Source organism: Hydra vulgaris, chromosome 12, assembly GCF_038396675.1.
Source record: "Hydra vulgaris chromosome 12, alternate assembly HydraT2T_AEP".
NCBI classification, from domain to species: domain Eukaryota; kingdom Metazoa; phylum Cnidaria; class Hydrozoa; order Anthoathecata; family Hydridae; genus Hydra; species Hydra vulgaris.
In genome coordinates this window covers 37,825,654-37,852,643 of record NC_088931.1, presented here as the reverse complement: position 1 = coordinate 37,852,643, position 26,990 = coordinate 37,825,654, and the positions used below count along the sequence as shown (strand labels likewise).

General features: G+C 28.9%; 1 protein-coding gene across 4 annotated transcripts in view; it reads right to left on the bottom strand.

Moving 5' to 3' along the window:
- The window catches only part of LOC101240776 (uncharacterized), a 139,064-nt gene extending 114,107 nt beyond the window's left edge, over positions 1 to 24,957 (bottom strand). The window contains exon 1 of one of the 4 annotated variants that reach the window (XM_065813150.1): positions 24,747 to 24,957. In XM_065813150.1, the coding sequence (XP_065669222.1) occupies positions 24,747 to 24,792 (46 nt within the window). In that variant the 5' untranslated portion in view covers positions 24,793 to 24,957. Of the gene's footprint in view, positions 1 to 3,785; positions 4,199 to 24,746 lie in introns of those variants that run through there. The other 3 variants (XM_065813149.1, XM_065813148.1, XM_065813151.1) reach the window with 3 other exon arrangements.
- Positions 24,958 to 26,990: the final 2,033 nt, after the last annotated feature.

Below are 26,990 nucleotides of genomic sequence, written 5' to 3'. Positions count from 1 at the left end.
ATATATATATACATATATATATATATACATATATATATATATATATATATATATATATATATATATATATATATATATATATATATATATATATGTATATATATATATATATATATACATATATATATATATATATATATATATACATATATATATATATATATATATATATATATATATATATATATATATATATATATATATATATATATATGTATATATATATATATATATACATATATATATATATATACATATATATATATATATATATATATATATATATATATATATATATATATAACTAAATTTTTTTATTTTGTCTGCTGATGCTGACTAACTATGTTCTCTGTAATAAATAAACACTGAATTAAAAAAATTTTTGAATAAAAAAAAATTTTAGGGGTCGCTCAAGACCCGTAAACATTAGACAGGTCCCTAATATTTTGCAAAAAAAATTCTCTAAGAGCATATCATGTTAGGTTTCAAAAGAAGTGAAATTTTATAAAACAAATAAAAACAATCATTTTATATAAAAATTACTAGTTTAAATTTTATGGCTTAAAAACCATTGTTTTTTAACAAAAAATAAAAAAGTAAATATTTTCATAGTTTTTTTAATTAAACTTTTTTAATTTGTGTTTCCATAAATTTTTTGAAATTTTTATAAAATTTCACTTCTTTTGAGACCCAACATGATATGCTTTTAAAGAATCTTTTTTTTTTAATATTAGGGACCTGTCTGATGTTTAAGGGTCTTGAGCGAGTCGCTCAGCAATTCCTGAAAAAAAATTTTATTCAAAAATTTTTCAAATTTTATATCAATTTATTACATAAAATACCATTTGGGGGTACAATAAAACATTTTCAAGAAATGTTGTTTTATGAGCCACCCAAATATATATATATATATATATATATATATATATATATATATATATATATATATATATATATATATATATATATATATATATATATATATATATATATATAAAGGGGTGAATCCAAGATTTTTATTGACTGTAGCAAAAATGCCTTAAATACTTTTCTATCAAAAACAAAAAAAAATAAAGATTCTCCATTTTCACATTTGCCGACAGTAGGAGAAGTCCAAGTTTTTCGACTTTACTGTATGATCTAAATATGCTGGTTTGCTGGTCTAGAAGAGCTAAATTTGCAGACAATGAAATAAAATTTATTGATAGGGAGTGGGGGGAGAGTCACATACCATTCGCACCAGCCTTGGATGTACAGTGACTTATAGTGATACATGAGGTTCCCTACTGCTTCTTTTTTTCCTCCATTTAGAGCAGAAGAACTTTACTTGATTTATGTGACATTAAAATCATCTAGTTAAACTAAACACTTTTTAACGAAATAATAGCTTACTTATCTTTTATGACTTTTAATCAAGAAAACCCTAAACTAAAACCCTGGCCGAACCCTTATCCCCAGTTGATGTATTTACATTTAGTTCTTGGTATTCCTATTGCCACTCAATGTATTTATGCCAAATAATACAAAAAACATTATCATATAAATATATCTATATATTTAAATCAACAAAATATTTGTACTTGTTAAAATGTTTTAGTCTACAATTTAGTCTGCAAAAAAATTGGAGGTTGATATTTGAAAATGAAAACGACAAATTTAATCTAAATTTGTTTAAAATTTAATTTTTTTATTTAATTAAAATTTCTTTTAAAACACATGCTTTTTTTAATGGCTTACTTTATAAAATATCTGAAAATTAAAATAGACACTGTAACGATTTATATGAACTTATAAAAACAATTTATAAATACTTTCATATTTTTAATAATAAACTTCATTACTTCATTAAACTATTACAATAAACTTTTTGTCAAATAATGAAAAAAAGAAACAGGTTTAAAATCAAATAAAAAAAAGAACTTAAGTAACTAAACTTTTTCAATAAAAATATATTGCTTTAAATAAATAAGAAATGCTTTTGAAATCCAAAAACAGCAAAATTCATGCATATTACAATTAAAAATAATACAATTAACAAAACTCAGCAAATAATAAAAACAAAAATGTCAATGAATGAACGTCAGCCCAACAAGACAAACTTAATACAATGGTTTTTTGTTGAAAACAACATAGTTCTTTGTTTGATTTTGGTGTAGAAAGTTTTCGGTGGCTTTTTATAAATGAATATAGGAAAGTATATTGTGATGATAACACTTAATTTCAATCAAGTAATGCATTAAAGCATAAAAGTATTGAATACAGAGTTTTATCTTTTATCAAATTGAAGAAAAGTGATCGAACAGTATTGTCAAAAGGACTTTTTAATCCACCTATTTCAAATGATTTTGGATATTGACCAAAGTTTAAAAAAAGAAAACATTATACCGCCAAAATTTCATACTCGTTAAGCATATCACAATTTCAAAATACATGTTAATGTAAACAAGAGACTTCTTTGGTTTCAAAGAACACTTAAAAAATATGTCTAAAGATACTTTTCTTAGATTTTTAAATTCTGTTTTAAGTAGTTCTGTAACAAATTTTCCTAACGTAACATATTTGTAACAAAAGTGTTTCTCTTAATAGCGTTTTAATCAGCTAGACTATTTCTTTAAGTGAATAATTTGCAAAATGCCTTGTGACATGTGTTGATATTTTATGCCTATTTTCTGATTTTTTTCATGCATGATACTGTATTGCAAAAATCCAAAACAAACTTTCTTTATTTATCATTTAGATCTCTGAGAAAGCTTTTTGATCATTATTGAACCTAAAATATATGCCCACACTTTTTAGATTAAAAGTTTTCTATTATGTGATATTTTCTATTAAGTTTAATAAAATCACCAGTCTTGTTAATGGTTGAGATGGTAGAAGTTTCAGGGTGATTAAGAAGAACATTGAAAAAAAAGTTTTGCTTTTTGAGCCCATTATATTGTATGTTTTTGATAACTTGGACAAAAGTCAAACAACAAAAGAGTTCCATCTCTAATTAACCAAGGTTGTCATTAAATGTTAGAGTTAGATTTTTATCACATATAATTGCCTTTGCTTTGCAATTTGACTTTCTTACTGATTCTAAAGTTAAATAAAATTGATCACATAAAAATTAGGAATTTATTTGTTTACAGGTTTTCACAACATTTTCAAAAGAAATTTAGGACCATCAAACATATAACTTGTATTTAAGTTATATGTTTGATGAAAAATCATAACATCTAAAATATTTTTTGAAAGAGAATTTATATCGATGGTTTTCCCAAAACAGCAACTTCCTGATACAATAACATTTTTGTAACATACACCTTGTCACAGAGAACAATAGTTCCTAGTAGAACTTAAAAAAAAAAGGTAGAAAGTTCGTTTGATATAGTTTTATTAGACAATTCCTATAGAAATCATCTAATAAACCTAAATCGCCATATTCTAATTAGAGCTGAGCCTTTAAATTTGAAAGATTTATGATATTTGTGCAGATTCTTCAAATACTCATCTTTCCATCTTGATCGGAAATACGTTAATAACATGGAAAGATGTTTGTTATGTTGATTTATATCTATATTATAATCATTTTCAAAAGAGAATTTATATTATTGGTTTTCCAAAAACAGCAACTTCCTGCTACAATAACATTTTTGTAACATACACCTTGTCACAAAGAATAATAGTTCCTAGTCGAAATTTCCTAATTAAAAAAAAAAGTAGCAGAATGTTTCTTGCAATTTTGGAATAAACTAAAAATCTATCTGTGAGGAAAATTGTGCATAATGTTATTTTAGTTTGACCTTTTTGAAGTTTTGATGTCAACCAGATCAAATAATAAAGTGTTGCTAGACGTTTTAAAACTTGCATTAGGTAAACATTCTATCCAACGTGTTTTCTTCTCTTTGTCTGGGAAATTTATGAATTTTTTAAAACGTATTTAAATCGTTTGACTTTTTCAATGATAAATGACTCGTAGAACAGCAATAAACAAACTTCGTTATTTTTATAATAGACTAAATAAAGAAACGATGCTATTTAATTTAGTCTTTATAACTATATCAGACATACATCAGACGGTGCTTTTTAATTTAGTCTTTGTAATTATAAAATCTTTTCATTTAATGTTTGCTACCCACTTTATTAAAAAAAGTTTTATAACCGGAGAGTGGATATTAGCAGAATTTCTGTTTTAGCTACACAATTTTTTTTTTTTGCTACAGGTTTTTGTTTGATGACTTTTAGTCAATACGTAAGACCTCCTTGTTAATAAAAAGATTGCAGCTAAACAGGCGTAATATATAAAAAAATATCGGGGGTATGTATAGAGTTGTTTCAAAATATGACAAATTGACTTTAGCTACTGTTGCTACAGTCGATTTGCCATTTTTATTTAACTCCCAGTTCAATATATCTTGATACGCTCCGAAATGTTTGACATTCTTTCATACATTTTTGGGCATGTGAGACAAAACCCGTTAAAGACATGGGTTTTTCAGTGAAGCCTTTCATAACATTTCTGTAAAATAGTCAACTTGGTTCAGATACGATTTTGAATAATCTTTGAAGCGCCGCTTTTTGACTACTTGTAACCTCCATATCTTATTTAAATTGTTTTTCTTTTTTGCATGAAAAAAAAATGTATGCAATAATAAAAAGAGAAAAAAAACTGAGTGGATTGTAGCAATTGCTACAGTTGCTACAGCCTGGATCCGCTCATGAATATGTATATATATATATATATATATGTATATATATATATATATATATATATATATATATATATATATATATATATATATATATATATATATATATATATATATATATATACATATATATTGAGATACCATTGAGATATATATAGATAGAGAATACATGATTGAGCACCTTACAATCAGGGACGAACCCAGACCTGTTTTAGTACCGCTGGAGCGGTATGGGCGCCCAAAAAAAAGCGCCCAAAAGTTTTTTTTTACCTTTTTTTAAATGCAAAAGTATATAAATAGTTTTCAATTCATTTTGGATACCTTTTAAATGAATTAAAAAGAAATTGCTTTTTTACGTAATGACGCAACTGTTCTTCGGTTTCTAATTGAACATTAGTTTTAAAAAAATGAAAGTTGTTACGAAACTTAATTTTTTTTGAAAGATACAACAATTTTAAAATATCAATTCAGAGTTAACTTTAGTTTTTGGCAATTAAGAGTAAACTGCTTTTGATAATAAATGAACAAAAGTAAAAAATTTCCGTCTTAATAACTATCACGCTTTTAATTTTTGAATGAATGAACTTTTGATCTTTAGCATGCTATTTTAGTTTCGGTAAGGAAAACGAAAAAATTAAGGGTCTGCGTATCGTTATCGGCATATCGGTATGAACCGATATTTTGAAGCGATAATGATATGAAACGAAAACGATATCAAACGATATGAGTTTGTCTATGAAACGATAAATTATCGTTTGAAACAATAACTGACTGGAAATTTATCGGTTCAAATGATAATATCGGCTTTTTTTATCGGTTTATCGGAATACATAAAAATAACGAGAAATAAGTAATGAAATATAAAATAACGATATTTTTCGCAATATTCCAATTTTTTTTTTTTTTTTTTAAATGCCAAACTTTGTTTCAAATATATTATAAATCTTTAAGTCGAGTCAAGATGTCGTTTTGCCTTTCCTTACCGGTTTTACAAGTTAATTCTTCCCAATTTTATATATTATGTAGATGTCTAACTTCACAAAAGTTCCGTAAGAAAAAGTGAAGCAAGATTATAAAGTTTTTAATGTCGGTAGCCATTTTATTTAAACTGACAGTACTTCATTTTTGTTTCGCTTTGATTTATCATTGCGTCATTTCAGACTGGCAAAACAAATCTGGCTGGCAAAAAATTTGCTTTACTGCGGAAGCGAAAGTTAGACATCTAGTTAATAGATATCATTGATCCTTCCAGACCAATGAAATAGGATGTCAGCTGAAAACTTTGTTGATTAACAAAAGTCAAAAATGTCGAGAATATCGTCTTTAAGATGCAATTAGCGTGTTAATGCATGTAAAGTAATAATGTGTGTCGTGTTAATGTATGTAGGTGTTAACACATGTAAGGTCTTAATGTATTTAATGTATCAAAATGGTGCGGTTGTAAAACTGTATAAAAAGGGATTGTAGTTTGTAAATTATATGGTTCGCAGTCAGATGGGAAAAATAATATCAAGTTCAAAAAGAAAACAGTGACTCTTTAGTGTCTCAGGGAAAGTCTAAATATTTCCCCACAAAAAAACATTGAAAAACAAAGCAAAAGTTTTGTAAAAATAATCAAATTTAATCAATTTTGAAGGTAAGATGTAATAAACTTTGTTTTATTTTATTTGTTACAATATAATAGTATGTACAAAATGTCTATTTTTACTTTGTTATTAAACTTTTTAAGTGAAATATGGTTAAACTTAGATAACATAAAAATATTGCTACAGGTTGTTCAAAGTAGTAAAAGAAAAGATAAATTTTTGAAATATTATATTAATAACTCGATATTGTTGCAAAATTTGAAATATCAGTTATTTGAAATGTCCGATAGAAATTTTATAATAAAAGACTTTGTCATTTTTTGGGAAAAGGCTAGTTTTCAAGAGGGATTCAAAGTGACTAGTTGGACAAAATTATTGTCCAGATTTAATTTTTTTTTGTGAAGTAAAAGATTCTTTTTCTTATTTAGTTTAGAAGTTTGATCTTATAAGTCAGTTTCCAGCATTATGCCGCGTCCAGGAACGGAAATCTGAAACTTCTTTGAAGAAGAGATGACTCAAAGTGCCACTGGGGAAAGAGTCGTCCATGCAAAGGGCAAGCTCTGTCCGGCGGTTTTCAAGATTGCAGATCATAACACTTCTAGAATGAGTTCCCATCTTTTTAGAAAGCATCCATTTGAATTTGCCCAGATTGAACAAGACAAGTCAGAAAAGAAGATGAAGGCTGATGTTGCTTTTAATGAGCTAGAACAGGTATTATATGATAGTTGTGAAAAAAAGTTAGTATGTTTCAAATTTAAATACTAAGAAGTATTACATGATTTAGCCGCTTTACAGCGTGTACATTGTAATGTAAAAATTTTACAACTTTTTTTTAATTTTACAGATATACGACGAGGATGAGTCCAATGAAAAGGATCATGGAGATAAGGGCAAACTCAAGAAAACTGGTCCATTAAAGGCCGATCAGAACAAAGAGACTGATACTTGGTTAAAGTATAAACCACAAGACAGAGATCAACTTCGAGGTGATTTAGAAGTTGCAAAGTTCTTAGCCAGATGCAGCTTACCATTTAGCCTTGTTGAGCATAAAGGCTTCCAGGATCTGACTGCTTATTTTAACCCAAAAATGCTGATCAAGTGTGCCACAACATACTCACGTTATAAGTAAGATATATAATTTATTGTACTTTTAGTTAAATAAATAATTTTGGGATGGTTTCATTTGGTTAAAGAGGGGAACAGCTTTAAAGAATCTGTATAAGTTTTAAATCAAATTTAAAATCCCAAACCCCTTAATCTTAATTGCAATGAAAATGACGCCATAAATCCCATGACGCCATTATTGCATTATTGTTGTTTCTTAGTAAGTTAATACCTCCCTTTTTAATTTTAAAATCATTAGCTTCTAGACCTGTCCGCGCCAATTTTTTTTTGTTAGTTTTTTTAAATAACTATAAATTAGTATAAACAACAGTTTTTTATTTGTTTTTTTTTCTTTTAGGTTGCCATTAGTTTACAAAAGCATGAAAGCAGCAGTGGACCAAGTTCTGGAGAAAGAGTTGCCAAAAAATCCTGGATTCGCCATTTCTTCTGACATGTGGCAAAGTCGGAATAATGACGCCTATCAAGCCATCAGCCTCCACTTCATCAATGAAGACTTCAACCACTGGATGTTTTTTATTGGTGTATCATCCTTTTCTGGAAGCCGTACTGCAGAAGCTATTGCAAACAAACTGGATCAGTAAGTAAATTTATATAGAAGTTTTTTTAACTTAGTATAGAAGTACTTACACTAATACTTTAACTTACTATTACTAAGTAAGGAAATTACGTAGCACTTGTTTATTTCTTGTTGTACAAATTTTTATACAGTTTAATATATTAGTGATATTACTCGTTGCATATAATACCTTTATGCCTTTAGCTATAATTTTATAATATAGTATAATAACTAAAGGTATTAAATTGCTATATGTAAATTTTAACTTGTATAATTTTTATACTTATTAATTTTTATTTTTATTTTTAGAAATGTCTCTTAGATTTCTGGAAATGCCGGACACAGCTATATTGTTTGTGTTCATGACTCAGCTTCCAACATGAAGGCAGCCATCCCTAAATACAAGTTTGTTGACGAGTCTCTGCTCTGTGCTGATCACCTTTTGAACTTGGTTGTGGAAGGTGCAATTAAAGAAGCCAAGTCATTTGAAGGTTTGGATCCGGAGTTAGCCATTAAAAAAGCAACTGAACTGTCATCTCTATGCCACAAGTCTTCTTTGTTAGAACAGCGAATCAAGAAGAAGATTCAAAACATGATGGATGACAACGACATAGTTGACAAAGAGGAGTTAAAGTATGTGCAAATTATTTCACCTGTCAAAACCCGCTGGAGCTCCACATTAATGATGATTGACAGTATTGTAAGGATAAGAAGACCTCGATTAGGGATAATCCAGGTTCTGAACCTATCAAACTTGCATCCGCTATTCCCAGTGAAGATGACTTTGACCTCTTTGACAATTTTGCCAATTTTAAGGAAAATCTTGGATATTTTGAAAAGCTTTTCTGCTGACAAGAAAGTCTCCATTCACAGAGTTATCTCTCATCTGTATGATTTGAAATACCGACTTCTGCAGGCTATTTGTGGTTGCCTGTCTCCTACTGCTGAGATGTTTTACCAAAAACTAGTTAAAGCCATTGATTTCCGGATTCCAGAATCTGAAGCAACCAACTTGCACTATACAGTCGCCAACTTGCTGAATCCTCTGTACAAGGGTCAGGCTTTAAAAAAAATTGGTGGATTTGATGAGGCCTATGAAGCTCTTATTTCAAAATCTCAGAACCATCAAGAATGGATCCAGGCAACACAAGAGGTGGAAGCCAGGCAACTAGAAGAGGCAATATAACAAGGCTCCTAACCTGATGACGAACCTTTCTTTGATTTGGCTAGTGACATCCTAGTTAGAGTTGCCTCCGCCCCAGCTGATCAGTCTTCCATTACTATTGAATGGGAAATATACCTCAAGGTACCTGCTGTCACTGGATTGGATGTCTTGGCCTTCTGGAGGCCCAACAATTACAAGTTTCCATTGTTGGCAGAATCTGAAAGAAAATGGCTTTGTGTGTCTGCATCTAGTGCCTAGTGCTTCGTCAGAAAGAAATTTTAGTACTGGAGGTGCTATTGTCTCCTACAAACGAACCAAGTTGTAACCAGAACAATTAGAAAAACTCCTGTACATCCAGCAAAACTATGGCAAAGACAAGATCAAGAAATGGTTGCTCACTTCTGCTAAATAACAAGCCGATGAACCTGCTGCCCTTGAAGGACTTCTCTGTCTCCTGCTACCTCTAGTGTCAGTACTCCAAATGTGGTTGATCTGGCAGTTGAAGACAATGATTAGTTCGAAACTTTAGACAGAAGCAAAAGTTCAGAAATATTTCATACATTTATATTACCTTAAGTTAAATAAATTATGAAATAGAAAAATTCATCTTTTCATATTGTTTTCAATTGGTATTTAACAGTTACTCTCGTGTGGAAAGTTAGTCACTGTTCTCAAAATTGACCGCCAGGCTGAAACTCTCCCCACTCCTAATTTTTTTACATTTAATCAATAATATGCATTAGTAAACATAATTCATGTTGTCAGAAAAAACTGAACTAAGTGCTATGTATGTATATTTTCAAAATTTAAACGCATAATTTTTGGCTTTTTTTTTTCAGTTATAATAGTCAGCCATTATAGTAATTAAAATAACCTATTTACGGCTGCTTTTCAAATAAAAAGTATCATTTTCCAACAAGGTAGCAAAATTTAAATTATCAACTTGTGCAGTTTGCCTGATAAATAAAGGTATCAGATCAAAATCTCTAACGCCCATATCACCCTCAGTATGTGAGAAAATTCAAGAATATATTTAGCCAAATTTTGATTCTGATCTTTGTCCTTCGCTTGTGTGCTCCCACTGCAGAAGAAACGTGTTTAGTTTGAACAGAGGTAAAACTGCATATTTTTCCAGCTCGTCAGAGGGTATATTAAAGATACTTTAATATATATATATATATATATATATATATATATATATATATATATATATATATATATATATATATATATATATATATATATATATATATATATATATATATATATATATATATATATATATATATATATATATATATATAGGGGCGGATCCAGGATTTTTTTTCACATTTGCCGACAGTTCTAAAAGTCCAAGTTTGCCGTCTGTACTATATGATTTACATATGCTAATTTGCTGGTATAAATGAGCTAAATTTGCCGACCTAATTGACTAAAATTCATTGATAGGGTATGAGGAGAGGTTATTACACATCATTTGCGTCAGTCTTGGATGTACAGTAGCTTATAGTGATACATAAGGTACCCCTACCACTGCTTTCTTCTTCCGTCCGTTAAGAGCGGAAGAACATTACTTGATTTACGCGACGTAAAAAACCATCTAGTTAAACTGAATACTTTTTAACGAAATGATAGTTTACTTGTCTTTTATGACTTTTAATCATGACTAAAACCCTGAACGAACTCTTATCCTTAGTCGATGTATTTACATATAGCTCTTGGTATTCCTATAGCCGGTCAATGTATTTATGTCAAATAATCCACAAAACATTATCATTAAAGTTTATCTATATATTTAAATCAACAAAATATTTGTGCTTGTTAAAATGTTAGGTCTGCAAAAAAATTGGTAGTTGATATTTGAAAATGAAAACGACAAGTTTAATTAAAATTTGTTTAAAATCTAATTTTTTTATTTAATTAAAATTTCTTTTAAAACACATGCTTTTTTTAATGGCTTACTTTATAAAATATCTGAAAATTAAAATAGACACTGTAACAATTTATATGAACGTATAAAAACAACTTATAAATACTTTCATATTTTTAATAATAAACTTCATTACTTCATTAAACTATTACAATAAACTTTTTGTCAAATAATGAAAAAAAGAAACAGGTTTAAAATCAAATAAAAAAAAGAACTTAAGTAACTAAACTTTTTCAATAAAAATATATTGCTTTAAATAAATAAGGAATGCTTTTAAAATTTAAAAACTGCAAACTTTATACATATTACAATTAATAACGATACAATTAACAAATCTCAGCAAATAATAAAAACCAAAGTGTCAATGAAATAATGTCAACCTAATGAGACAAACTTAATATAGTCGCTCTTTGTTTAAAACAACATAGTTCTTTGATTGATTTTGGTATAAAAAGTTTTTAGTGGTTTTTTATAAATTAATATAGAAAAGTATATTGTAATGATGACACTCAATTTCAATTAAGTGTTAAAGCATAAAAGTATTGAATATGGAAGTCAAGCAAACTTTATCTTTAATCAAATTGAAGAAAAGCCACTGAACAGTATTTTCAAAAAGACTTTTTAATCCACCTATTTCATATGATTTCATATTCGTTAAGCAAATCATAATTTCAAAATACATTTTAATGTAAACAAGAGACTTTTTTGGTTTTGAAGAACACCTAAAAAATATGTACTTTTCTTAAACTTTTAAATTCTGTTTCAAGTAGTTCCGAAACAAATTTTCCTAACATAATATACTTGTAACAAAAGTGTTTCTCCTAATAGTGTTTTAATCAGCTAGACTATTTCTTCACGTGTATAACTTGTGAAATGTCTTGTGACATGTGTTGATAATTTATGCCTATTTTCTAATTTTTTTCATGCATAATGGTGTATTGCAAAAATCCAAAACAACCTTTCTTTGCACATCATTTAGATCTCTGAGGAAGCATTTTGATCATTATTGAACCTAAAATATATGCCCACACTTTTTAGTTTAAAAGTTTTCCATTATGTGACAGCAAGTTTAATAAAATCACCAGTCTTGTTAAAGTTTGAGATAGTAGGATTTCAGGGTGATTAAGAAGAACATTGCAAGTATTATCAGAAAAAAACATTCTGCTTTCTGAGTCCATTATTTTGTATGTTTTTGATAACGTGGACAAAAGTCAAACAACGAAAGAGTTTTATCTGTAGTTAATCAAGGTTTTTCATGAAACGTTAGAGTTAAATCTTTATCAGCTGCCTTTGCTGTGCAATTTGATAAGGAAATATAAATTCATAAAATATTTCTGTATTTTTGCTTCTGTCTAAAGTTCCGGACTAATTATTGTCTTCAACTGCCAGATCAACCACATTTGGAGTACTGACACTAGAGGTAGCAGGAAACAGAGAGACAGGTCCTTCAAGGACAGCAGCTTCATCGGCTTGTTATTCAGTATTTGACTCTCATACCGATTCTAAAGTTAAATGAACTTGATCACATAAAAATTAGGAATATATTTGTTGACAGGTTTTCACAACATTTTCAGAAGAAATTTAGGACCATCAAACATATAACTTGTATTACATGTTATCATAAGTTATGATTATATAAATTCTCTTTCGAAAACTGTTTTAGATGTTATGACATAACATCTAAAACAGTTTTCATAAACACATTTCACCATTTTTCATAAACATAAAAAAACTTCACCATTTTCATAATAGACTAAAAACCTTTTCATTTAATGATTGCTATCCACTTCATTAAAAAAAAGTTTTATAAACGGAGAGTTGATATTTAACAGAATTTCTGTTTTTGCTTCACTTTTATTTTTTGCTACACGTTCTTGCTTGATGACTTTTAGTCACTACGTAAAAAGATTGCAGTTAAATAGCCTCTGAATATATAACAAATTATGGGGGGTATGTATAGAGTTGTTTCAAAATTTGACAAATTAACTTATGCTAAAGCTGCTACAGTCGATTTGCCATTTTTTTAAACTCCCAGTTCAATTTAAGTTAATACGCTGCGAAATATTTGACATTCTTTCAAAATTTTATGAGCATGTGAGACAAAACTCGTTAAAAACATGGGTTTTTCAGTGAATCATGTCATTTTTCCGATTGAAATATTTTTGTAACATAGTCAACTTGGCTCAGCTACAATTTTGAATAAATTTTTGAAACGCCGAATTTTGACTACTTGTAACCTCCATATTTAAATTATTTTTCTTTTTTGCATGAAAAGAAAATGTATGTTTAAAAAAAACAAGAAAAAAAAATGAGTGGACTGTAGCAATTGCTACACTTGCTACAGCCTGGATCCGCTATTGATATATATATATATATGAGCTTTTTTAAATATTCAGGAGTCATAAGTTGAGTCCATACCTGCCTAATTTTTCCTGTAAATCATCCGAAGATGAGGGTCTTAGTTTCTGAACTTCGTTTTTAAGATGATTCTAGCAGTTTTCAATGGGATTTAGGTCGGGTGAGTTACCAGGCCAGGGGCCATAATCTCAACCCCGTTCTCACGCAACCAACTGCTCACAAGCCTGGCCTTGTGACAGGGTGCTCCGTCATGCTGAAACTTGTGGGTGTATATATATAAGTGTGTGTATGTGCGTATGTTTATATGTATGTATATACATGTATGACATTAAGTCTTTAATGACTAAGCTTCCAAAATTTATAGTTAGTTAAATCTATCTGTTTATAAAAAGGCGTTGGGGAGCCAAACCAATTATGGTTATTATGATTATTTATTTTTTATATTTTTTTCTGTTTTATTAATTATTCACTTATCGTTTACTTTTTTTTTTAATTGATATATTTTACTGTTTCTGTTGCTTTTATTTTATGCTAATACTAATACTACTAATTCATTTAGTATTATTTTCGTTATTATTGTTATTAGTTTTTTTTTAATGTTAATGTTATTATTATTATTGTTATTGTCATATTGTTACTATTATTATTATTATTATTATAACTATTATTATTATCAAATATAATTGTTATTGTTGTAATATATTATTGATAAAACCATACTATCGTTTTTATTATTTTTATTGTCATTATTTTTATTAATATTTGTATTTTTATATATTGTTAGCTTTGTCATTGCTATTGTTTTTATATGTTAATACTATTATTTTTTTTATAAATTATTAGCATTGTAGGTATTTACTTAATTTAGTTATTTTACTACTTGTAAATATCCTTAAATGTAAGATCTTTATTCAGAAATATATAAAGAAATATTTATTGGAATAATAAAAGAAAAAATATTGCTATCTCATGACAAACCCTTACTCGATGTAGCATCAGTCCCTTATAAAAGCAGGCTATAAGATAGTCAATGTAGGTACTGAAGTCAACAAATAAACGTCTTTTAAAGGAACTAAGCGCCATTTTTCACTTAATTGAGTTATTGGCGCTTGGCTATCTTGTAGGGAATTGTCAAATTTAAACAGTAATAAAAATCTCCTTTAACTATAATGTTGTCAATAAGCAGGAAAAAAAAAATGAAAAAAAAAAAAGAGAAAAGGTGTATCCAGGTGTGTACTGTAATAAACGGAAAGAAAACCATTTTCTCAACACCAAACAGATGGCGCTTAGTCCCTTTCCGTTTAAAGGTGTCTAAATATTCCTTATTTTTAAAAAGTCTCCGCTGGCAAGAGCGCAGCAAGGACAATAAATAAAATTATTTTAAGTTGCTTAACTGTAGCTTTACCAGTATAGATTATAATCATTCCAGAATTATTAGTAGTATTATAATTAGTAATTGTAATTCAAGTTGCTGAGGCCTAAATTAGAAAGGCATTAAGTGAACTATACAGAGTATTATTCAGCGCACTGATAAAAATGATTACTCATAACATTGTGGAATGTCAACATAAAGTAATATTTCATTTCTAATGCAGATAATTGGGCAATGCTTTTACTGATATTCTCTGGTATACTACTTAAACTCATGGCTTGTAAACTTGCAGGATATCTAAATTGCAAACAAATCAAAAGACAACTATGATAAATGCCTAATTATTGTTTAGGACTAATTACTTAGAGAGGAAATGATGATTATAAAACCAATAGATGTACCACTATTGATCATTGACTTTTATTTGTTCTAGTTTTTCTTAGTCACAAAGGTTGTGTAAAAACCATTTGCGCTCTTTTAACACAATTGTTATCATTAAAGCCTCTAGAGAATTGTAAACAATATTAAAATGACTCTATGCAAACTTTTGACTATTAAAAAAAAGAAAGGGAAGGTGATTTGTTTTTAAAAATAAACATAAAGCGTATTTAAATAAAAACTCTTTTTTTGACTATTTTTGGGTATCTCAAACCAAAACGCACATAATACTTTACAAAAAAAGCATTAAGTCATTAGCATATCATTTGACATTAGGTCATTAGCATATCCAAAACTTCAGAGACGTTTTTTTTTATTTTCAAATTGATTTTTTCGGATCTAATGTTAACTATTACAGGATCACTTTTGATCAAGAGACATTGATGCTATTTCATTATGGCATTCTTTCTGTTCCTCAGGGATTTGTCATAGGCCTTTTGCAGTTTCTTATTTATATAAATGACACATCTAGAGCTTTGAAATTTTGTAGATTCCAACACTTTTCAGGATACACAAACCTTCTCTATATGAAAAAGTCTATAAAACCAACAAATATGTTAATTATGATCTTAAAAAATTGTGCAACTGGCTAAATGCCAACAAAATTTCCCCTAACGCCAAAAAAACTAATTTAATTTTATTTAAAAGTTATCACAAAAATTAAACCAGCAGCTTAAAGTTAAGTTAAATGGGAAAAAACTTTGGTGCAAAAAATTTGTAAACTACTTAGGTATAAAGTAACCATGAGCGAGATCTCGTCTCGTTCTCGTTTCTCGTGAGAAATAAGACTTCTCGTGAGAAACGAGAAATAGAAAATTCTCGCGAGAAGCAGAACGAGACTTAAATATTATATTATTTTCCAAATTAAAAATTATTATAATTTACAAGATGGTTAATAATTTTTTTTTTAATAAATTAATATTTTGACTCCGTGATTTTAATAAATCTAATTAAAAATTTAATTTGTTTTTGACAATAACAAATTAAATTTTTTTTGTTTTTGACAATAACAAATTAGATTTTTAATTAGATTTTTTAATTAGATTTTTTTTTTAAGCCTAATTAAAAAATTTTAATTAGATTTTAAATATTTTTAATTAGATTTTAAATACAAAAACTTTTTGTATAAAATGGTGCACTTTCGACTTAATTTCATTAGTTTACCAGTGGAATTCAACTTGACACATATTGTTCATATTGAAAAGAAATGTTCTTGCCTTATTTCAACGATCAAAAATGTCACCAAGAAAAAACAAAATCTGGAGATATTTTCAAAAACCAAGTGACGGTGCTGAATGCAAGGCGTGCAAAAAGTCTTTGAAAACAAAAGATGGAAACACAAACGGACTTCATCGTCACCTCGAAAAAAAACACAGCCAAGATTACGTTGAGTATTCTGAAAAAACTGACTCTCTTCTTCCTCCTCCTAAGAAGAAACAACGAACCATGGTCGAAATTCTTGAAACAAAGTCCAAATATGACAAAGACAATTCCATTCAAAAACAGTTTGACTCTGCAATGCTGGATTACTTTTGCACTGATCTGGCATCCTTTTCAGCAGTCGAAGGAAGAGGTTTCAAGAAATTGTTTGACATTGCAAACCCTAAACTGAGCCATCATCACAGAACAGCATATTCAAGAAAGCTTTCAATTCGGTCAAGAGAAGTTCAAGCTGGAATGAAGAGCATAATAACGGAGATTACGCCAAATCTAAAAAGTGCTGCATTTACTTCTGATCTTTGGACTTCTAGAGCTCAGAACAGCTACATCTCTTGGACTTTTCATGCTATTGACGAAAGTTGGAGACTACATCACTGGACACCCCATGTCCAACAGTTCCCAGGCAGACACACAGGTATCTTAATTGAAGGAAAGCTGGATTCTTTCTTAGATGAACTAAGTTTGCCTGCTGATTTCCTAACGTACTGCGTGAACGACCAGGCAAGAAACATGAAACTTGCAGTCAAATTGTCAAAGCGCCTTGACGAATACTTGTGTAACAATCATATTTTGCAATGTGCAGTTCGAGACTTATTTGGAATGACTGCTGAAATGGATGATGCGTTGCAAACATGCAAAGATTTGGCTTCTTTAACTCACCAGTCAACAGTTGCAGCTGAGTTGCTTGAATCAGAATCAGACGCTCAAGGAATCAATTTTAGACAGTTACGCCAATCTGTTGACACAAGATGGAATAGTGAACTGGATTGCATGGCTTCTGTCCTACATTTAAAGAGTGCAATTATCAGCTTATGTGCAAATGAAGATACTTTTTCTTCAAAGACCATCAGTGCATCACAATGGAAATCAATCGAGGGAGCAGTAGAAATTTTGGCACCACTTAAAGAAGCTACAGAAACGTGGTCGGCTGAGTCTATTCCAACAATTAACACTGTCGCCAATTCTCTTTATTTAATTCATGACAAAATTGATCAATTTATTGAGACGGATGGAAAAAATGGCTACGGTGTCTTGTATGCAAAAAAACTTGAAAAGCTGCATTGAGAAAAGATTTCCTTTTTGTCACACTGGAAACTTATTAAGTGCTGCAGCAAACTACTTAAATCCTGCTTTAAAGGGACTTCACTTGAAGCTCTTCAAAAAATTTCAAGCAACAAAAGAATGGTTAGCCTAACAGGTTAAGGATAATGTTGAGTGCCAACCTGTTGCCGGAGTCCTTTCAGCAGATTTGTCCGCTAATTCAAAACTGAAGCGCAAGTTAAACGTCAGACACAAGAGCCAACATCGGAACTGAATCCTATTTTGAGCGAAATGTGCCAGCATGAATATCTCCCTGATGCCAAAAAAGACTTTCCGATTCTTGATTGGTGGAAATTGCATTCAAATACATTGCCAGAACTCTCTTCATTAGCTACACAAATTTTAGCTATTCCAGCAAGTTCAACTAAATCAGAGAGAGTTTTTAGCTCAGGTGGAAACGTCGTCCGATCATCCAGACACAACTTACACCCAGAAAAAGTAGAACAAGTCATCTTAATCAGAGAAAACATTGTCTTGTTGGAAAAGTTTGGCAAAAAAATTCTGAATTAATATTTGAAAAAGTTGTTTACATTTGACAAATGTCATTTGTGTCTATTTGTCAAAGCCATGTTTACATTTTTTTTTTTTACTTGGATTTTAATAAATTTGTTTTCAAAACTTGTTAAATTTCTCGTCTCGTCTCGTTCTCAATCTCACGAGAAGTAGTAACTTCTCGGCTCGGTCTCGTCTCGGTTTGAAAAAATCTAGTCTCGCTCATGGTTAGTATAAAGTTAAATGAAACTTATCCTTGAACTACAATTATAACAATATCTCCAATAAGTTGGATATCATAACATTTCATACAAAAAAAACTTTAAAATCTATTTAATATGCTTTATTTCACTTTCACTTCACATATTGCCTTCTATCATGGAGTCAAAATATAAGTACTGTGAATTACCAATTTATCATGCAGAAAAAAGCAGTCAGGATTGTTGAATTTCTACCAAAAATTCACATACATTCACATCTTTTAATGCATTACAAATTGTAAAAGTACATGATGCAATCATAATTGAAAATTTTTAATTTATTCATAGCTGCCTAAACAAAAAGCAACCTCCAAAATTTAATAGATGGTTTACTCTACGCAGTGCAATTAGCTGTCAACTTACAAGAAATTCTTGTAGAGGTGCACTGAGTGTGCGAACATATAATACAAAATCTCGAGGTAAACATTCTTTTAAATACTCTATAATGAACTGGAATCAAATTAAAAATAAATTAAACACAATCCCCTTTTACAATATTAAAAAATATGTCCTCAAAACTAAATTTTACTTGTTACATCAAGATAAATAAACTCAAAATAAACCTCAAAACTAAATTACTACTTGTTACATCAAGATAAATAAAAACAACAATTGCATCGTTGGTAATAAAAAGTTTATCACCATAGTAGATAAATAAGATATGATACAAATATGAATGTTGTCTGATAGCAACCTTCTGTGTATGTATTTATATTATTTTTTTTGTTTTTGTTTTGTTTTGTTAATGGTCGCTCTCCTCGATTTAGCCAGGCTATATAAGAGTGAACCATCCAGAATATAGACTGCACATACATTCTTTGTAATTTGTAACATGTCTATATAAAACATCTATATTTCTGGTAAATATATTGCTTTTGTTTTTGTTGTTGTTGTTGTTGAGATAGTTGAGAAGAGTATACTCCAAAGCAATAAGGCTGGAATGCAAGAAGCTAACTTGAACTTTCAAGTTATACTTCAAAACTAAAGTCTTACTAATGTTTTGTACAAGAAGCAAACTTGAACTAAATTTGCTCTTGAAAAACGAGTTTTCATGTCTTTTTTTTAAATTTGGTACCGACCAGACTTGAAAGCAAAAATAAAAAAAAAAAAATAAATTGCCATTATCATTTTGTAAACATGCGGTAAAAATTTATTTACACCACATATTTACAGATCTTAAGCATTTTTTATTTCTAAAATAATTTTAGAAATACGTCTGTCAACTTACCCATTATATGAGTAAATAACAAATAAATCATTATATATATATATATATATATATATATATATATATATATATATATATATATATATATATATATACATATATATATATATATATATATATATATATATATATATATATATATATATATATATATATATATATATATATATACAATATAAATACATTTCACCAATACAACAACTGTCAATTGCGTTACGGTTGAATGCTATTGGTTCAGGTGAGATAGTATTGACATTGATAATAAATCAGTAAAAACACTTATCAAATTTTTCTTTAATACACTGTTTCTCTTTATCTTATATATATATATATATATATATATATATATATATATATATATATATATATATATATATATATATATATATATAAATATATATATATATATATATATATATATATATATATATATATATATATATATATATATATATATATATATATATATATATATATATATATATATATATATATATAGGCCGAATACCGAATAATGTCACAGAATATATGTGACATCTCTATTGTGTAATGTTAAAAATTATGTTAAGTTTTACAGTTTAACTTTAACTTGAAAATCGCATTGCGGATCTCCTTTTGATCCAAGGAATTTATTTTCTGTTTTATAAAGTTAAACCATCTTTTGTTTTTTAAAAAGTGTTAAAAATTATTAAAATATTATGCCTCAGCAACCGAAGTGGTTAGCTCGCGGCCTTTCCGAAGTGCATCGCGGGTTCAAATCCTTTCACTAATGCGTTTAAGTTTTGTTTTTTTTAAATCGTTTCCAATTTTACAAAATATAAAAATACCTTTTTAAAGTTCTATAGATGTTATATACATAACTAATACATAATTTTATACTTTATGAAACAAAAAAGAGAGACTTTTTAAAAAATCCTAAAATTTCGATATACATCAAAAAAAAGGGAGAATTTTTTGCGCATTTGTCACGATAGATATATTTATTTTATTAATGATCTTCGGTAACTAGTTAAGTCTGCGCTTTTAACACTCATTAAAGAGACAACTTTTCTTCTTGTGGAAAAAAAGATTTTACATTTATACTTTTATTTTCTTCAAAACTAATTAGTGGGGCAAGGGTTCTAATAAGCTGCGGGTGGTGTGAAAAAATTTTAACAAATTTAACCCTAATCAACCCGCGTCGCGAACAATCTGCGCGACATGTTTTTTAAAAACTGGCCTTTTTGAAATATTGTTCGGATTGATCTGAAATTTTTATTGATCTTTGAAATTTGTTTTACCGGAGCAGAAGCGTTGGTTATAAATATGTGTTCTTTTGGTGACTAGTTTGATGACTAAATTTGCAAATACTTTCCTCTCAGAATAGTGACCAGAAGAATAAAGTTGCAGACGTTCTTTTATAAGGCTCTAAATAAAAGGGGCCTTGTTTAAGGTTTGGGGTTGACAAGCGTTGTGGTTCTAAATGGTTGGCAGATGTCTTGAACATAGAGTATAGAATAATAAAAGTTGTTGCAAGCCGCTTGCGTTTCATACGGTGAGTCAACTAGGGTTTCAAGATCAGTACATCGTATTAATGCAACAGTATCAGCAACTCTACCTGACCAATTTGTAACCTTTCAGGGAGCCGGGCGAGTGATTTTGTAGAGATTGAGTGAGGGCTGACTAACTTCAAGAAGGTGGTCTAAATTTCCAAAGATGGGAAGAGTATTGGATACGTAGCATTTTGGAGCATTACTTAAAATGATGTTAAGAATTGCTGATTTCCGGGAGAGATGTGAATTAAGGTGAATAAGCTGGTGAAAACGGCAAATAAAGTCAGTAGGGCAACCATTTAGATCTCCTGCGAGAATTATAAGTGGTTTGTTGCCAATTGTGCAGCGAGTTATTGCTAGTTTGATGGGTTGTGCAAGTTGATATGATGCTTCACGTTGCGCATTTTCAGACCAAACCGGGATATATGCGCATGTTATTAGGCAGGAGGAGCATCCTAGGGGTAGGTATTTGGGTACACTCGAGCGATAGTTAGTTCGATTTCTTGTTCAGGTGTTCTTGTTCACTGAATTAGACAGAGAGTTGGTTGTCGGTTTTATTTGTTCTGTTTTATCTGAATATTTTTTGTTTATAAATATGATAGTGTCACCGCCTATGCGATCCTTACATTCAATGATTATGTAAGTGTAATTACTATTGACTTAAGAGATAATAACTTGCTTATCAGCAGAGCTTAGCCATGTTTCAGTTATGCAGGCAACATCAATGTTGGTATCTGTGAGAAACTGATTGAAGATCTCAATTTTGTTACAGAGAGAACACGAAAATTAAATTGTTTGATGTGGTGCGAGGAGTCTTCTCGCCCCAATCTTGTTTATTCTCTTTATTTCCGATATAAATACCTATCTCCCACCTGAAACCATTCTCGAAAAATGTGCTGACAACATCCTGACCTACATTATCTGTGATAAGGTTCCTACCAATTTACCTCAATCCATTGCTGATGGCGTCGCAAATTTGTCTGTGGCCAATGGAATGAAACTCAACAGCTTAAAATATTAAGCCATATTATACAGCTATAAATACCTTGGAATCCTGCTCAATGAGAATCTTGATTGGAATGAACAATGGATAAAAGTGCACAACACTATAAAATCAGTGCCATTTCTACTCAAGTGCTTAAAACAATTCGGACACACTCAGCCCAACCTTCTACAAGTCTACAGATCTTACGCTATTAACCACATTATATATAGTGCCCAAGTTCTTACCTCTTGCAGTCTGCAGCAAAAAAAGAGATTTAACATTTCCACAAAAATGCCATACACATCATCGGAGTTGATGCAACCAACTCGAGCCGTCTCAACATTTGTTTTGACATTAAAGAATTACTACACAAGACCTGTATAATATCATTAAAAAGATCTTTGCAGACACAAATCATCCGATAATCACTAAATTACCTCGCACCAATAGCAGAAACCCCAACAGCAATCCTTTATTCAAAAATACCTACGTAATTTTCGTGATGGTGTCAGTGACCTCTACCTCCCACGAAACATTGGCAGCTCCGCTGCTTTTTCAACACATAAAAAGTTCTTTTTCCTACATTCTTAGCTAACTTTTACTCAGTGTTTAACAATAGATAAAATTGTACAATTCATTATTTATAATGCTAATCAATTTTAAATAAAGATTTATATATATATATATATATATATATATATATATATATATATATATATATATATATATATATATATATATATATATATATATATACATATATATATATATATATATATATATAAATTAGTAAAATCATTCATCTAATTTTTTCTTTGACAAGCTATTTCTTCTTCTCTAGCTTCATCAGAAAGAATGCCTAAATATAAGATAATTCAAGTTATAGAAAAATATTTCACAGGAAGTTGGGAACTTTTACAATTTATTATATAATAACTGTAGTTATTTTGCAATCAGGAAGTTACATTAACTTCATTAAAATAAAAAAAATTAATTTTGAAAAGAAATCTTTAGAATTAGGATAATTTTAGTTTATTCATTTGTTTTTGTAGCTTTTTAAAAGGTACTAGTTTTTATGTTTACATTTAGAAATTAAATCAGATTTTTTGTTTAGTTAATTTTCTTGATCCAAACAAGCGACAATTTCAAATTTTAGGAAAAATTGTATACTAGATTTGCAGAAAAATTTAAAGTTATTACCTATTAGAATCAAAAAAGTTTACAAAACAAAAAATCTGATTTTGTTTCTAAATGCAGACATGAAAATAAGTACCTTTTAAAAAACTATGAAAATAAATGACCAAACTAAAGTTATCCTAATTCTAAGGAACTCTTTTCACAATTTTTTTTTTTTTTAATTTAATGTAGGTATTGAAAAAAGGTATTGTAACCTGATTTTTAAATAACTACAGTTTATATATACCTAATTATAACAAAATCCCAACTATCGGTGAAATTTTTTTTTTATAATTTGAACTTTTTGATATTTAGACATTCTTCCTAAATCCTAAAAGCTACTGAAGGAGAAACAGACTGTAAAAGAAAAAGTTAGATGAGATTTTTATTAACTTATTATTGCTCAGTTCTTTAAGAACATTGAGCACTCTATTCGTAGAATACTCTAACATAATTTACGCACACACACACACACACACTTTGTTGTGTGTGTGAACATTAATCTTTAATTCAAAACAAAAATTTGAATTAAAAAATAATGTTCATTTTAACAATAAGAAATTATAAAGTATTGATTAATCAATACTTTATAACTTGTTATTTTAAAATAGTAATCTTCTATAAAAAAACGGGCGTTTAAATTTTTTTCTTTATTAAGTTTCTATTAAGTTTTTATTGAATTTTTTTCAGATCACCGGCTGCTTATTAGGATCCTCGCCCCGTTTTAAAAAAAAAAAAGTTTGAATATAAAATCTCTTTTCCTTTAAGAAAGAAAGTTGTCTCTTAATGTATTTTAAGTGCGCAGACTTAACTAATAACCTAAGCACATTAATAACGCAAGTATCTCTACCATGACATGTGCGCGACAATTTTTCCCGTTGTTTTAATATTTTCAAAGTATAAACATAAAAATGTTTGTAGTATGTTCTATGTCTGGAAGTTAGTTAGTTTTGAAAGAAAGTTACAGTTCTCTACAGTATAATATAAATTAACTTGAGATGTGTGCATTAAAGAGATGGCGAAGACAAATTAAATTGCGCTTTACAGTAAATTAGCATTTAAAGGAGTTTAATTTAACCTATTTATTTAGTAGGTATATGATAGAACTTAACTAGGTCTAGCATCTAGCTACAAGTCTAATTTATCTAGCTGGAAATGGTTCCGTTTAGTAAAACTAAACAATTTATATATACAATCTTACAATTTTTTTACATTTACTTTTTTTTATCTGTTAAAAGAAATTTAATGTAAGTTTATTTAATATCACATTTTTAATTTTTTTTTCTATTTTAACAAATTTTCTTTACTTACATAATAAAGTTATTGATGCAATTGTCAAAAACCATTTTAATTTCATCTTTCTAACTGAACCAAAATAATCACTTAAGTAATTCTTTACATTAATGTAAAAAAAATTAATTTGATCAAGTGCATAATTACAATAAGTAGTTCGGCATTTTTGTGCTTTACCTAACAAACAACTAGATGTTTATTAACCAAAGGATATACTTCAGTGATTTACATGAAGTAATTTTTTTTAATACATTTTTATAGAGAATTATTTTGCCTAACAGAAAACTATCACAGCTAAATAACTCAACAGATTATTGCAAATGCACAGTGGGCCAGAATTTTTTTTGTGTGTACAAAGTCACAAAAAGTTTAATTCTTCAGAACTTTTTTTTCTTTTATTTTTGAAAAATAGATTCTTTACTCTACTCAAAAATGTATCCATTTAATAATTATATATAAAGGCATGCTCGCAAGAACCATTCATAATCGGTTTAAAAATTATTTTATTTTTTCAAAAATAGATGTCATCAAAATCTACATTTTGATGCTGGATATCTAGCTGGATTTTATAACTTTACCGGTTTATTATATACCAGATATTTCATGTTAATACCATTTAAAAATTGAAAGAAATACTGCTAAAATTATATATGCGCAATAAATGCATCAGTTTATCATTCAGTTTATCATTTATATTTCTTTTACCTCAACGTGGCTGTGATAAAAGAAATATAAACGACAAAGGCTAGAAATTAACATTTCTAGCCTTCGTTGCTTTTTCTCATAAATAATGAAAATAATCTTTCGAAAATATAGAGGATACAGGTGGTGCTAGTAACTTAAGTGCTAACCCTTTTACCAGCGGAAACTTCTTTTATGTTTCCGATAGCTTAAAACGTCATTATTTTATTCTATAATCGAGGGATTAAAGAAAACATCAACTCCTTGAGCAGCTTTTAAAAAGGAGACTTAATCAGAGTTCAATACATTTTGAACTTCCTTTTGCAGCTGAAGAAGATTCAATATTAATTTTTTTTTCTTTTCATACAATTTACAATGAATTTTTTTTTGCATGATTATGCAGTAGAGTTGTGCAAAATGACTTCTGACCAGATTAATTACATCCCCTACTTATCTGCTTTTCACATGGAATAGGTAATGCTGTGAAATCACAGCTATCATTAATTTTGGAAAGGTTCCAAACAAAACTTGCCATTTTGAAGGTTTACCGCGGTAATCTTTTCTCATTATAAAATTTTTTAGGATTTGAGTTACATTATCTGGCCGGATATCTGGCTTAATAATTTTTAAATGTTTGGGTATTCGATATACGGTCGGATAATAAAAAAATGTTAATGAAACACCCCTAATAATTAACACGAATTTATGTCCAAAAAAGGATGTACGTCTAACTTATTGGAAAGTGTTGGCTACATTACGAAAGCGTTTGCTAAAAGAAATTTAATCGATATTGCATTTTTAGATTTCGTAAAAGCGTTTGATAAAGTTTCTCACTGTAGACTAATTCATACATTGAAAGCATATGGGATCAATGGCAACGTTTTTAAATGGATTGAGTCATTTTTGATTTGTAAAAAACAGCGATGTTCTAAGCGGAGTTCCGCAAGGGTCTGTACATAGTCCAACATTATTCATCATCTATATAAATGACTTAACGGATAAAATAAAATCATTTTTTATCTTAATTCCATTTTATATCTAATGATCTAAAATGGAATTAACACATAGAAGTTGCAACACGTAAAGCAAATAATATACTTGGCTTACATGAAGCTTTGGAGTAAACTATACACTACGTATGTTAGGTCGCATCTGGAACTTGCTGTTCCAGTATGGTGTCTTTAATTAAAAATGTCATTAAGAAAATTAAAAAAATTCAGCACAAAGCAATAAAAATACATTATGATTTAATAGGATTACCTTATGATAAGAAGTGTCATTGTCTCAATTTTACTACTTTGGAAACTTGCAGGCGACGTGGTGACTTGATCCAACAGTTCAAACTAGAATACGGTTTTATGATTTTCAATTGGCATAATCCACTAAATTACAGATCATCATTCAACGTTCTAATGCCCGAGTTCATATATAATAATGCTTGTCATAATTTCTACACAAATCGTATTGTCAATGATTAGAATAATTTGCCAATAACATGCAAAATGGCTCCGCCAGTTAATTTGTTTATTAATATAATTGACAAGTATTGTATTTGTACATCTGCAAAAAGTGCATCTTTTA